Consider the following 14951-nt stretch of genomic DNA (forward strand, 5'->3'; position numbering starts at 1 on the left):
TACATCTATATGTACAAACCATCTTGAATCTGTAGAAAAAGCAACTTGTTCAGATTATTTTAACTAATACTTTGTAATCATATGTTCTCTATTGCTTTTTTAAAAATTATTTCTAAAAACAAATTTACAATAAAAACCATGTTTTTTGTTTTTTTTTAAACGTGACCCTGCGCACCACTTAACCCAAACACCTTGGTCCTGAACTCTAATCTTGCACCATAGTAACAATACAGTGTGGGATTAAAGCTCCAGCAATCTAGCAGGAGCAGGTTGGGTGCTCGGCTGTCAGAGACAGCTGAGGACCCGAAGGAGAAGACAAAAGTGCTTTTTAACTGTTTCTGCCTTCTCATTTACAGGCTACATGGTGCTCATTGAGTGATATGTAGAGAGTACAGGAAGTTGCAGTGCCATTTCCTCAATGTGATTGCTGGCAACCCTGGCATGTCAGAGCTGCAGGGTCTTAGCAGGACCCAGCTCTCCCAGTGACTATTGTTACTGTAGGGGAATGTTTTTCCCTGTAACTGTAACTCCTATGGATGCTGCAGTTACAGTGGAAAACTGTAAAAAAGAAAGACAGTGTGAATGACCTGCAGAGGTCTTATATAACGACATGAAGTATGTTAAAAAAAATAAGTTATCAAAAAAGTTAAAAAAAATTATAGAATAAAATGTGAATATATTTAAAAATAAAGATGAGACAGCAACGCACCGCCCATGTCTAACTAAACCATTACCATTGTAATCCAAGACAATACAAATTATATATCAAAGTATCCAAAACAAAATACCAAACCCATACCTGTACTTTATTTTAGCGTTCATGTAATCATTTTAAAAATAAAGAACTATAAAAATTAAAAAATATATTTTATTTTCTTACATTTTACTCCTCATTTAAAAAAAAAACAAAAAAAACATTTCAGTGAAAAAAAGTTATTAAAAAAATCACTGTATACGTCCTGAAAAAAAAACGAGCAAAAATAATTTTGGCAGCCCAAGAAAAAAAATAGGGGCATAAACCACCACGTGTTTAATCACTAAAGTTTCTGGTCCCTGGTGTTTAAGGGGTTACAGTAGGGCACTATGCTCTCCATTTTCAGACCGTAGTTCTGGTAAAAATATACAGTGTATATAAAGAACAAATGCATACCAGTATACTGCTGTAGAATCCCAAATCTTCCCATACAATGCCCACACATATGTTGCCTGTGGTACCAAGCAAGGACATGTTCTTTCAGGCCAGGAGTGGCAGTGACTTCAATATTACTCGGAAGGGGGGGGGGGGGTTATTATTACTGGGGCTACTGTGAGTTTAATATTACTACTGGGGCTAATGTGGGGTTAATGTTACTGAGGGGGTTAATAATATTAGTGGGGCTACTGTGGGGTAAATATTACTACTGGGGCTACTGTGAGGGTCACTATTACTACTAGGGCTACTGTCGGATTAATTTAACTGAGTTGCTATTACTACTGGGGCCACTAATATAGGGGATCGCTATTACTGCACAGGGCGGATTTGCTGTGGAATTCACAGTAGCTGTAACGGCAAAGTAGGTGAGATTTTGAAAATCTCATCCACATGCTGTAGAAAAATCTGCACAAAACCCGTGCGGATATTGGCATGTGGTGCGGGAATTAATTCCACAGCATGTTAATTTTAAATATAATGTATATCAATAGCCCATGCAGCGCTCCAGCAAAATCCTGTTTTCTTTTTAAACGTCCCTCCCTGTCCCTTTTACAACGACAGAGGTAAAAATCATATGTTGTGATAAGCCACGCCCCTTAGGGGCTCCATGAAAAACTTTTGCTTCAAAAAGGGCTCCATGGCTGAAAAAGTTTGGGAACTACTGCTCTAAATCCTTCATTGTACCCCATAATGTACATTTTGGTGGTTAGATTGCATCTAAATGTAACTGAGTAACATATATATTGGTGCACTGAAATACACTGCTCAAAAAGAGGACTCTTAAATCACATCGCCTCTCAATGAAAGATGCAAAATGACTCATGTCTGTCACATGTACTCAGTGTGAACAAGCTCTCATCTGTGAAGAGAACAGAGCATCAATGCCGGGCTTGCCAAGTCTGGTTTTCTCTGTGCGAATCTAGCTAAATGGTGCCAGGCTGTGAGCATAGGGCCCATCATAACAATGAAGTCCGTCCTGAAAGTTTAGTCAGAAACATGCAGACCAGTTACCCACTGGAGGTCATTTTGCAGGCCTCTGGCAGCGCTCCTCCTCTTCCTCCAGTCCTGATGATGGGTTGATGTCCTTCTGCATCCCTGACCAGCTCTGCTCTTGTCCTGGTATCTACTCCCATGCTCTTCAGATTGTGCTGGGGGACACAGCAAACAAACCTTCTTATTACAGCATGTATGGATTGACCATCCCGGAGGAGCAGAATTACCTGAGTGGGCTGCAGGCATCGCCTCATGCTACCAGTAGGGACAAGGACATTAGCAAAAGGCCAAACTAGAGAAGAGTTGGTCAGGAAGGATGAGAAGAGAGTAATTGTCTATGGCCATTCCACTTTTTGTAGTCCCACAGGCATATAGCCGCAGGGACTTTGACTGTGCTGTAGGTGTGCTTTAGCACTGCAGGGGTTTATAGTTAGGCTGGAGGAAGGTTTGTAAAGAGCTCCTTGTTGGCCCCGCCCCCTTTTGGTGTCTAGGGTGGTTACCTTCTGGCTGGCCAGGTAGGGTCCTTGTTTCTTCTTCCTGGGGCATTGAGCTTCCCGGGAGGAAGTGAGTGGGGTGATCAGACGGAAGTGGGGCAATCAGCATGCCGACAGCTGATCCTATTGGCCGCCATGCATGCTGGGGTAGCAAAGGGCGGGACACTATTTAAGCACCCAGCAGAATGTAATAGCCCTCTTTTCTGCTGAAACAGTATATTTGGGGATGAAAATGTTTTTTGTTTAGAGCTTGTCACAGCTGGCGGTTTGTGGATATAAAATTGGTGACCTACTGCCATATGTTTTGCTGGGCAATGGGTGCATACCATTTCGGTTGTATACATGGTTAATAAAGTTATGTTTATGTTAAACTGTGGCCGACCCCGAGTCAACCCAACCTGTAAAAGAATGTCAATAAAGAGATGGAAAATGGCATATGAGGCTAGTAGAAATAAAACAGTTCATTTTTATTCAAACTGCCAGGTGTCAGAGTCTGTTTTATTCATGATCACTTATGTCATGCCCCCCCCCCCCCCTCCTTCTCAACCGCCCCCCATCTATGTTGGTCGCACATCAGTTTTGCTGTCAGCGCAGTCTGGGGTTTGCCCTACTATTGCCTCTCCACTGCGCCTGTTGTAACTTTCTTTGTACCGAAACAGGTGAAATTGATTTACAATCTCTTCTGCTTCCTAATTGGACACATTCACACCCCTAAATAATAAGTGACTTGTGGATCTACTGGGATGCTTGAGTGTTCCCCTTCATTTTTTGAGCAGTGGATGTTAGATTAGAAATGACTTGGTTACTTACATTTGCACCCTCTTTGAAACTTACAGGATCATTTCAAAGGAGACATTGAGTTTGTGAACTGTAAATTCACCTACCCCAGTCGTCCAGTGACCATGGTGCTGCAAGGGCTCTCAGTTAAAGTAAAATCCGGCCAGACTCTTGCATTTGTGGGCAGCAGTGGTTGTGGGAAAAGTACAAGTGTCCAGTTATTGGAGAGATTTTATGATCCAGATGAAGGAAAAGTGGTAAGCATGTAATATCTCATATATATCAGTCTTAAAGATGTTTTACCCTGACATAAGATTATATACAATGCTTCCTTAAAAGGTGTCCATTGGTGCGATTATCTCAACACGTCGAGTTCTGCTTCCAGCACCCTCTGCATACAGCTGATTTCGCTTGGGGAAGCCACAGACACCAAGGCATTTCCTTTGCAGAGGCCCATGTAGTAATACATGGTGATCATTCAGATTAATTACCAGCCTTGTAATCTTCCAGAAAGGAAGCAGTTTGTACAAAGCATGGGCCTGTATTAGTGTATCTTGACGCCACCGGAAGCTAGGGGTTTGACAGGAGGAACCCCCCTCTCACACCCCCAGCTCCTGATAGGGTCAAGAAGCAAAGGTCCTGAAAGGACCTAGGAGCTGGGGACATCACTTGCAATGCAGGGGTGGGTGGGGGGTAGCCGAAGCGGGAGACATGCTGCTGGAGGACTGACACCCGGGGATATCAGTGACAGTGCTCCCGCCTGCTTTGGCCGCAGGGGGAGTGGCAGCGGGAGCCTACAGTGCGGGACTTCTGCGGGGACACCAGTGCTAGGGCTCCCACCTGCTTGCTCCTTAGGGGGAGCTCAAAGGGGATGCAACTTTGCCGGTGGTGCTGGAATGGCACCCGGCAACAAGACAACCGATGCGACTTACAGTGCTCCCGGCTTCTTTGGCTGCGCGGCTGGGAACAGCATTGTGATACCACAGTGCCGCTGCCGGGAGTGTAACGGCATCAGGACAGCACTCAATGCGCTCCCACCTGCTTCGGCTGCAGGGGGAGTGGCAGCGGGAGCACATGGTGCCATAGGGGTGGGGGTGGGGGGTAGGAGTAATCCTGTCACCGGTCACGCATGGGAAAATAGCCGTGCAGCTATTTGTGTCACGGAGGGAGGGTTTGGGTGAGGGGTAAGTAACTGTTAGCCTTATATTAAAACTGTAAGGCTAACTCTGACACTTACCCCTCACCCTAAACCCTCCATCTCTGACAGAAATCATAAAACTGGACCAGGTAGGAACGGAGGTGAAGGTCTCCGCAGGTGTTATCTGCGGCATGAGCTTACTAGGCTGCAAGGACCTAAAGCCCATCCAGCTCTGCAGCCAATCAGGTGCTGGGGGCGTCACCACCCTCTCAATCTTGACTCCACCAGGACTTCCTGGTGGTGTCAAGATACACTAATACTGCAGGAGCCATACTTTATTACTCATGTCTCATGTTCTCTAGGAGAAAGTGATATATATTCACTAGAGATGAGCGAGCGTACTCGTCCGAGCTTGATACTCGTTCGAGTATTAGGGTGTTCGAGATGCTCGTTTTCTCGAGACGAGTACCACGCGATGTTTGAGTTACTTTCACTTTCATCTCTGAGACGTTAGCGCGCTTTTCTGGCCAATAGAAAGACAGGGAAGGCATAACAACTTCGCCCTGCGACGTTCAAGCCCTATACCAACCCCCTGCAGTGAGTGGCTGGTGAGATCAGGTGTCACCCGAGTATTAAAATCTGCCCGCCCGCAGCTCGCCACAGATGCATTCTGACATAGTTCAGGGAAAGTGCTGTTGATGCCGGAGCTGCTATAGGGAGAGCGTTAGGAGTGATTTTAGGCTTCAAGAACCCCAACGGTCCTTCTTAGGCCATAGAAATCGCAGATCGCACCTATGTGCGATCTGCGATTCCTGTTCTCTTCTCTATATGCGCTCAATGGGGCCGGCGGCAGCAGCGCCGACCCCATTGAGAACATATAGAAGACAAATCATTCTTCTCTGCCACAGCTGTAACAGCTGTGGCAGAGAAGAACGATGTTTGCCCATTGAATTCAATGGAGCCGGCAATACAGCAGGTTCCACTGAAAGCAATGCGCTGCCGGCGTGCGCGGGATGAATTGTCGGGAAGGGCTTAAATATATAAGCCCTTCCCTGCAATTCATCCAGAAATGTGTTAAAATAAAAATTTAAATATATATATACTTACCTTGTCCCGGCAGACGGAGTTCAGCCGTGGCGGCCGGCAGTGGGTGTGCAGGGGGTGTGAGTCAGACTCAGCGCTGAGCCAATCAGGGGGCAGGTCTGACTCACACCCCCTTCACACCCACTGTAGGCCGGCCGCGCTGAACTCCGTTAAAAATCATTACTCACCTACCCCGGCGTTCTGCGGCGCTGCTGCAGGCTGTCGCTCCCTCCTGGTCCCTGGCAGAGCATTGCTTTCTGGATGCAGGGCTTGAAATCCCCGCCTCCAGAAAGCTACTGTGATTAGCTAACACATGCCGTCAGCCAATCACAGCCATTCAATGACATCATTGTCATTGGCTGTGATTGGCTGAAGGCACGTGTGTTTTCTGGAGGTGGGGATTTCAAGCCCTGCGTCCAGAAAGCAATGCTCTGCCGGTGACCAGGAGGGAGCGACATCCTGCAGCAGCGCCGTAGAACGCCGGGGGAAGTGAGTAATGATTTTTATTTTTTGCTCCGCTGTATTCCCGGCGTATAAGGTGACAGTTGGGGGGTCGTCTTATACGCCCCGTCGCCTTATATGCCGGTATATACGGTATATTTTTTTTATTTTTACACATTTCTGGATGAATTGCAGGGAAGGGCTTCTATATTTAAGCCCTTCTCGACAATTCATCCCGCGCACGCCGGCAGCCGATTGCTTTCAGTGGAACCTGCTGTATTGCCGGCTCCATTGAATTCAATGGGCAAACATCGTTCTTCTCTGCCACAGCTGTTACTGCTGTGGCAGAGGAGAACGATCTTTATGCTGACAGTGCGGGGGGGAGGGGAACTCTTGCCGCTATTGTGGCTTAATAGTGGGACCTGGGAACTTGAGATGCAGCCCAACATGTAGCCCCTCGCCTGCCCTATCCGTTTCTGTGTCGTTCCCATCACTTTCTTGAATTGCCCAGATTTTCACAAATGGAAACCTTAGCGAGCATCGGCGATATACAAAAATGCTCGGGTCGCCCATTGACTTCAATGGGGTTCGTTACTCGAAACGAACCCTCGAGCATCGCGATAATTTCGTCCCGAGTAACGAGCACCCGAGCATTTTGGTGCTCGCTCATCTCTAATATTCACAGATTTACTAGCAAGAGACATTCTTCCTAAACACTAAGGAGATACAGATTATAGAACCAACCCATACAGCTGACATGGGGCCCTTGAAGAGAAGTTGGTTTTATCCCCATTTTAATAGGTGGTGAGAAACTATGCAGGGTTGTGGCCTCAGCAAGTGCAGCCAAAAAATGAAAAAGTGGAAAATATACTTAAATAGTAGCTGCACTTTAATTCTTAAGAACAGGATAGGTGATTATAAGCATTTTTCCAATATGTTTTATCAGCCTATTTGTACATTTTTTTGTAGAAAAAATCAATGCAGCTAGGTGAAGACGGTGCTGAGAAATTTATCTTCAGCTAACTAACTGCATGGTTGCACAGAGAACTCTAGCTGTGCCTGCACTCTTCTATCTAGTGCAGACAGAGCAGCATTTATAGTGCAGTATAATAATAAAATGTCTGCCTTATGTTTTATCACATCTATACATAAAGTATATTTTCTACTTATTGTCCTCTCCAAACATCCTTTTTTATATATCGCTACTGCCACCTTCCCTAGTGCTGTAGAGTGAAGAAGGTATCCTGTGTTGCTAACAGCTTCTTCTTTTCACAGCATGCCTGCTTCCCACCAGACCCTGTGCACTGTCAGGGTTTCATTGCATCGGGTTGTGACATACATTATGTCACAGTATGTACAGTATGTCACAACCCAATGCACTAAGACAGTGCATCAGTCCAACAGTGAATAGGTGTGCTGTGAGGAGGAGAAGCTGTCTGCAACACAGGACAGCTTCTTCACTTCATAGCCATGATGACACCAGGAGCAATATGTAAAAAAGGATGTAAGGAGAGGATAATAAGTGGAAAATACATATATAAATGTAATAAATAGAGATGAGCGAACGTGTTCTTAACGAACACTTACGCACCCGGACACCGGCTTTGCCGAGGACTTCAGTGTCCGCGCGTAAAGCTTCGGGGGGCGCCGGGGGGCGGGGAGAGGCGCGGCGGCGCGGGCGGCAGCAGCGGGGAACAGGGGGGAGCCCTCTCTCTCTCCCTCTCCCCCCCACTCCCCGCCGCACCCCCCCGCGCTGCCACGGCGACCCCCGAACTTTTTTCGCCCGAGCACGGAATTGCTCGCAAAGTTCGGTGTTCGGGCGAAAAGGGGCGGAGCCGAACACGTTCGCTCATCTCTAGTAATAAAACATTCTATCTGAACCAGAGTGGCATTATTACATCTGCCTGGTACACTTGGCTATCCTTTGAGCTCTGCTGTTTGCCTCTTACCTGTCGCTAAAAATGGTCTCTGTGACATTGTCTGTAGGAAATACCTCATTGGGGCCTTCCTCTCCAGTCTGCTGTAACATATCCTATTGTCTATGGACAGATTGGTGGACAGGCAGGCATGTTCCCCTTGTTGGCCAACTAGCCCTAGTGTTAGTATATTTAACCTAGTCCCACCCATGCGTGGGTGTGGTTCACTCTGTTGAACACCTGTTTGTGTGAGGAAGTGTGCTGTGCAGCTCTCTGTCTGGATTCACTTTGCTGTGTGAGTAGCTCTTAGTTGTGTCAGATAGGTGTTGTCTGTTTGTTGATGTTTGAGTCTAGACTCTATGTTCTCTCAGTGTTTGTTTGGATCAACATTGGACTTCATGTTCTGTTTGCTGTTGTTTGTACCCCTCTATCTATAGGTGTGTGGATGCTTGAATCTCTCACGTCCGTAGTGGAATATATCGCTTCCATCCCTAGGGGTGCCGACACCTGGTCTGAATGTATTCCTTCCATCCCTAGAGGTGCGGACACCTGGTCTGAATGTATCCCGTCCGTCCCTAGGGGTGCAGACACCTGGTCTGAATGTATCCCTTCCGTCCCTAGGGGTGCAGACACCTGGTCTGAATGTATTCCTTCCATCCCTAGAGGTGCGGACACCTGGTCTGAATGTATCCCGTCCGTCCCTAGGGGGGCGGACACCTGGTCTGAATGTATCCCGTCCATCCCTAGGGGTGCGGACACCTGGTCTGAATGTATCCCTTCCGTCCCTAGAGGTGCGGACACCTGGTCTGCATGTATCCCTTCCGTCCCTAGAGGTGCGGACACCGGGTCTGAATGTGTCCCGTCCGTCCCTAGGGGTGCAGACACCTGGTCTGAATGTATCCTTTCCTTCCCTAGAGGTGCGGACACCTGGTCTGAATGTATCCCTTCCGTCCCTAGAGGTGCGGACACCTGGTCTGAATGTATCCCTTCCATCCCTAGAGGTACTGACACCTGGTCTGAATGTATCCCTTTTGTCCCTAGGGATCTGGACACCTGGTCTGAATGTATCTCTTCTGTCCTTTGACATGTGTATGCCTGAAGCCATGTCTTGTTTGGTGTGTGGGGTGCATATGTGACATTTGTGTGTTCAGTATCTATGAGGCTTTTTTGACATATGTCTAGTTCTATCCTCTTTCCTACTAGCCATCTAGGGATAGACTAGGCCCTTAGGTATGAAATGCAGGGCCATTATTGTCAGAATGATCGCCCTGCTTGTAGGCAGGAACCTCTCTCCCCAAAGTTGCTAGGGATAACGTTACCTTTTATGTTTGTCAGTGTGGTCCATCTTGGATCATTATGACTCTGTGTGAACCTTTTCTTAGTTCATTCGTGCAGGCAAGGTGGATAAGCCCTGCATGAATGTAACACAGGCATTTTACTATTATTATATTGGGCTATAAAGCTGCTGTGCCTGCCCTAGACAGAACAGTGCAGGATCAGCTGGAGCTCTCTGTCTGGCTATGCAGTTAGCTAGCAGTAGATGGATTTCTCAGCAACGTCTTCACCTAGCTGCATAGCTGGGGAGAGGTTTTATATGAAAAATGTACAGAATAGGCTGACATATTGCTAAAATATTTATAATCACATATTCTGTACATAAAAAAAAAAATTAAAGTGCGGCGACTCTTTAAGACATAAAAATGCCTTGGAGCATCAGGATCTCCTTTCTGGTGGTTAGGAGTCTGATGGCATGAAGAAAAGCCTTAGAGAGCCTTAATTTTTATCTTTGCCGCTGTATATCTAAGATCTTTGCTGTGTATGGCTCTACTAACCGTGTATACGTTACATTACATACAGCTACTGGATGGACATGCAATTTCCAATGTGAACATAGCATTTTTGAGAAGTAAGATTGGCATAGTTTCCCAGGAGCCGGTATTATTCGAAGGAAGCATTGCAGACAATATCAAATATGGCGATAACTCTCGAGATGTCTCATTAGAAGAAGTGATTTCGGCTGCAAAGAAGGCGCACTTACATGACTTTGTCATGTCTTTGCCAGATGTAAGTTCTTCGTATAATTTTCTTTTCATACCACTATCATCTTTTCTATAAGATGGGGGCGGAAACCCAAATACCCAAAAAATATTCATGAGCAGCTATTTTGATTAAATTACACCTGAATTTTGGATGTAACACTCAGAGCTCGCACAGTACATCCCTTTGATACCATGAGTCCTCAATATAGAGTTGAACACTATGTCCATTTGAATGAAGCCTAATGAGGATTATACTACTAAAGGCTATGTTCATTGGTTGACTTCCTCTGCCTAGTACACTACTTTTTAATCTCTAATATTCTAAGATTATTAATTTTAGAGAGAGTAGTACACTGTCAATTTTACCAAATGCAATGTGAATGTTAACCTAAGGATCTGCCATCAGCAAATCCTTGACCAAGGTCTTGACCAAGGGGAAGATTTTTCTGTTTCATACCTATTACCAATCCCAAAGATAATCAGATGGGTCAGGCCGTAGTTCATTTACCCAGATTCCATATTGGTGGGGGAGACATTAAATACAACATTAACCCTTTCCAATCCACTGTCTGACCTCTAAAGACATTATAATTTAAGGCTGTACAGCTCCGATGTTGGAAGACGTCCGTCGGGGTTCTCTTACTGTATATTGCCAGCCTCTCTGCCTATCCAACGTGTCACCTCATGCAGTACTGGCTTTAGCCAGCATATAGCGCCGTTGTATAACGGCAGGAAAAGAGTAAGCCCCCTAGGAAAACAGGGATACAAATTGGATTGGAAAGGGTTAACGTAAGTAGATGGTCTTTCCTTGTTCAAACTACCAAGGCTACGTGTTTTGGATTTGTTGCTTAAATTTCAAGCTAAAACTTGCATTTGTCTCTCTTTTCTTCAGAAATATGAAACAAATGTTGGAATACAGGGATCTCAGCTGTCCCGAGGACAGAAACAACGTATTGCTATAGCTAGGGCAATAGTCAGAGATCCTAAAATTCTGCTTTTGGATGAAGCCACATCGGCCTTAGATACTGAAAGTGAAAAGGTTTGTGATCCTAAAACTACTTCTTATTGAAATGATGGGCATTGGACTACTATATGCTGTTGGTTGGTAGTGAATTTTCTCTTTTTCAAGGCTTTAAACCCTTGGCGACATGTGCAACAGATTTATGTACTTAATGTCTAGAGCTGAAAATGTACCGCAGAGGGATAACGTATGTATAGTGTGTATAGTATGCACAAGGCTGTAACAACTAAGATTGGAGATAAAATCACTTCTTCCCATTGCAGCCGTTATTTGTTTTTTTTATTTTTTTCCTCCTCACTTTCAAAAAATCCTAACTTTTTTTATTTTTCTAGCGACATAACTACAAGAGGGCTCGTTTATTGTGGGACAATTTATATTTTTCAATGATACTGTTGCTCCATTTTTTGAGTGGTTCTTTTTACAGTATTTGTGGTGCAGTAAAAATGGCACTTATCTTTTTTCTGTGAGTGAGTATGATTCTGGCAATACCAAATTTATATTTTTTATGTAGTACTACTTAAAAAATGTAATTTTAAAACCAAAATTAAATTCCCCTTTTTGTTCCAGAGGAACAAAAAAAAACTCAACAAGACAATTTCACTCATTTGGAGGGAAAAAAAATCCTTCCTGACTCCAATGACAGTCAGAATAATCCCTGGATCAACATTTGAATGTTCCTACCTGACTCCAAGACCCGGATCAACAACCCCGCTGGTTATTTAATGTCTATATCCTGTAATATCATAGCGCTCTAGAAAGGCATCTAGTCCCCTCTTAAACTCCTCTATGGATATTGCCATCACCACGTCCTCAGGCAGAGAGTTCCATAGTCTCACTGCGCTTACAGTAAAGAACCCCCTACTGTGCTGGTAATGAAACCTGCTTTCTTCTAGACATAGCGGATGCCCTCTTGTTACAGTCACAGTCCTGGGTATAAACAGATGCTGGGAGAGATCCTTGTATTGTCCCCTCATGTATTTATACAGAGTTATTTGGTCGCCCCTTAGCCGTCTTTTTTCCAGGGTGAATAATCCCAATTTTAATAGCCTCTCTTGGTATTCTGGTCCTCCCATTCCATTTATTTAATTTAGTTGACCTTCTTTGAACCCCTTCAAACATTCATTTCAACTCTTTAGGAGCCTTCACAAGGCCCCTGACGCTACTTTGACACCCAAATGCTTCCTGTGATCTCATCACAGAAGTGAGGGGTGTTTTGAAGCATTTAAATGCTACTGTCAGAATTAGTAAATGGTTAAAAGCCACAGTTGGTGTTAGCTCCGCAATTGCTGCTACTTGCATTTTTCGCATGTTATTGGCCATATTTGGGATCCATATCTCTCAGATCTTGAATATGGAGCCCATAGTAATGTCTTTGCCTCCCTAATTTTATTTTTTTTCTTAAAGGGGTTGTCCCGAGAAAGCAAGTGGGGGTAAGCACTTCTTTATGGCCATATTAATGCACTTTGTAATATACATCGGGCATTAAATATGAGCCATACAGAAGTTATTCACTTACCTGCTCCGTTGCTGGCGTCCCCGTCTCCATGGTGCCGTCTAATTTCAGCGTCTAATCTCCCAATTAGACGCGCTTGCGCAGAAGGGTCTTCTCCCTTCTCTTGGGTCTCGGCACGAGCGGCGTTCTGGCTCCGCCCCCTTCTACGCGTCATCGCGTAGCTCCGCCCCGTCACGTGTGCCGATTCCAGCCAATCAGGAGGCTGGAATCGGCAATGGACCGCACAGAGCCCACGGTGCACCATGGGAGAAGACCCGCGGTGCATCGTGGGTGAAGATCCCGGCGGCCATCTTGGTAAGGTAAGTAAGAAGTCGCCGCAGAGCGGGGATTCGGGTAAGTACTAAACTTTTTTTTTTTTTAACCCATCCCTTGTGTTTGTCTCGCGCCGAACGGGGGGCCTATTGAAAAAAAAAAAAAGCCGTTTCGGCGCGGGACAACCCCTTTAAGGGTTCAGTTTAAAAAAAAAAAATTTTGCATGTATCATCTCATGTCGTAAGCTGCTTCTAATGGAGTATGCCCATGAGCCCATATTACAGATCAACAGTGTAGTCTGTGCACTTGCCCATCTATAGAGGCATAGGAACCAATTGCAGTACTAAATACTTTATCTAACATGTATTTGTGACATTAGTGTGCTTTATTTTCCAGACTGTACAGAAAGCACTGGATGAAGCGAGACAAGGTCGTACCTGCATTGCCATCGCTCATCGGCTATCCACTATTCAAAATTGTGACATCATTGCTGTAATGGCACAAGGCGCTATCATTGAGCAGGGAAATCATGAGGAACTGATGGGTCGGAAAGGGGCTTACTACAAACTAGTCACTACCGGAGCCCCCATAAGCTAGATCTCACCTGTAGCACCTTATCATGTTGTGTAAAATATGCATTTCTGTACAGATGTAGATGTATTTACTGCAATCAATAGAACGATTGCATTTAGTTCATGTTGTAAACACACATAACCGGGAACATTGGGTTTCCTGATAGGATATTGCTTCATTTCAACAAGATCTTTTAGTGCATTGCATTATGTTCCTGACCACATACGCTGTATATTACTCCCAGACGGTTTTCTGAGATAGTCTGCAGACTGTCTTTGTACTAATAGTCTGCAGCCTGTGGCTCTGTGGCAGTTGTGTATGTTGGGAGTTGTAGTTTTTAAACTCCTGGCAAGCTCCAATTGCCGGCCACTATTATTTCTTATTGCACTTTACAGAACAACTATTTATTCTCTCTCCTCTTGTACTAAAGCTGATGGTCAGTTGTCCTAACGCTTATATCAAAGTCTATGTGTTATACTTACCTACAGCTTGTTTTATTGGTGTTTGCTGCTTTAGGGCTCAGTCAGATGAGCGTTTTTGTTTAGCACGTCTATAGCACGGATGTGCAAAATGCGCTTGGCCAAAGCTCAGTGCTGTTTTTCCACATGTGTGTGTGGGCCAGCTGTGCTTGTAGAACCGCAGTTGCTCCATGAAGGTCCCCTCATCACTGAACACTGTGACAGTACTCCCCGCGGGCACGAAAGAATCTCCTGCCACAGTGCGATGCCATCCCATTGCCGCTCTTTTAAAAGCAATGGGATGAAGGCAACCCCTGCAGTGATGATTTTCAGGGGGAAAGGGAGGGGGGGGGGGTGATTGAAATGTAATTCCTACCCGGAAAATCATCTCTAGCTGTTAAAAAAAAATTATCTCACCTAGAAGCACTATCTGGCTCTTCTCCCTGTCAGTCGTCATCTGTATTCTGGTGGCCGGGAATTGAAAAATCCCCGCCTCCAGAAAGTGCTGCCTTTGATTAGCTGAGCGCTGTGACCAATCATAGGCAGCGCTCAGCTGTCATTCAATGAATGAGGGGACTCCCCGAAAGGATTAACCGAACCCTCCGAGAGTCCCCTCATCCCCTGTCACCTCTGTCTTTTACGTGCAGCACGGACTTTACCAGCATGCATGTCCTATCTTTTGCAGGTGCGAGTATTTTGCGCCTGTAAAAAAACAGACATGTGAACACTTGATAGAAAGCCAATGGTTCTTATAGATGCTATTTTTTTCACGCACATAGGTGTGCACAAAAAAAAAATCGCTCATCTGAATGTAGCCTTAACCCCTTGAGTGGCACGCCCAGAAATTTTCCGGGACGAGCTCCACTGCTCATAGCGACATAGCCCGGAAGATTTCCAGGCTATGTATCACTATGGGAGCTGCAGAGCACAGTGCCACAAGCTGTGACAGTGTGCTCTGCCTGCACAGTCCCACAGAGAACAAAGCAAGGGCTTTGAAAAACCAGCAGAAGATATTGCCGATATGTCGGCAATCTCCTGCACTGGTTTGTTTACAGGTTGCC

At 45.3% G+C, this 14951-nt stretch overlaps 1 protein-coding gene across 1 annotated transcript in view; it reads left to right on the forward strand.

The window, feature by feature from the left end:
• LOC136577887 (bile salt export pump-like) overlaps window positions 1-13551 on the forward strand; it is a 113550-nt gene extending 99999 nt beyond the window's left edge. The window contains exons 23-26 of the mRNA XM_066577807.1: window positions 3516-3713; window positions 9892-10098; window positions 10966-11112; window positions 13256-13551. Coding sequence (XP_066433904.1) covers window positions 3516-3713; window positions 9892-10098; window positions 10966-11112; window positions 13256-13456 — 753 coding nt within the window. The 3' untranslated portion in view covers window positions 13457-13551. The remainder of the gene's footprint in view (window positions 1-3515; window positions 3714-9891; window positions 10099-10965; window positions 11113-13255) is intronic.
• Window positions 13552-14951: the final 1400 nt, after the last annotated feature.

Source organism: Eleutherodactylus coqui, chromosome 8 (genome assembly GCF_035609145.1).
Source record: "Eleutherodactylus coqui strain aEleCoq1 chromosome 8, aEleCoq1.hap1, whole genome shotgun sequence".
NCBI lineage: Eukaryota > Metazoa > Chordata > Amphibia > Anura > Eleutherodactylidae > Eleutherodactylus > Eleutherodactylus coqui.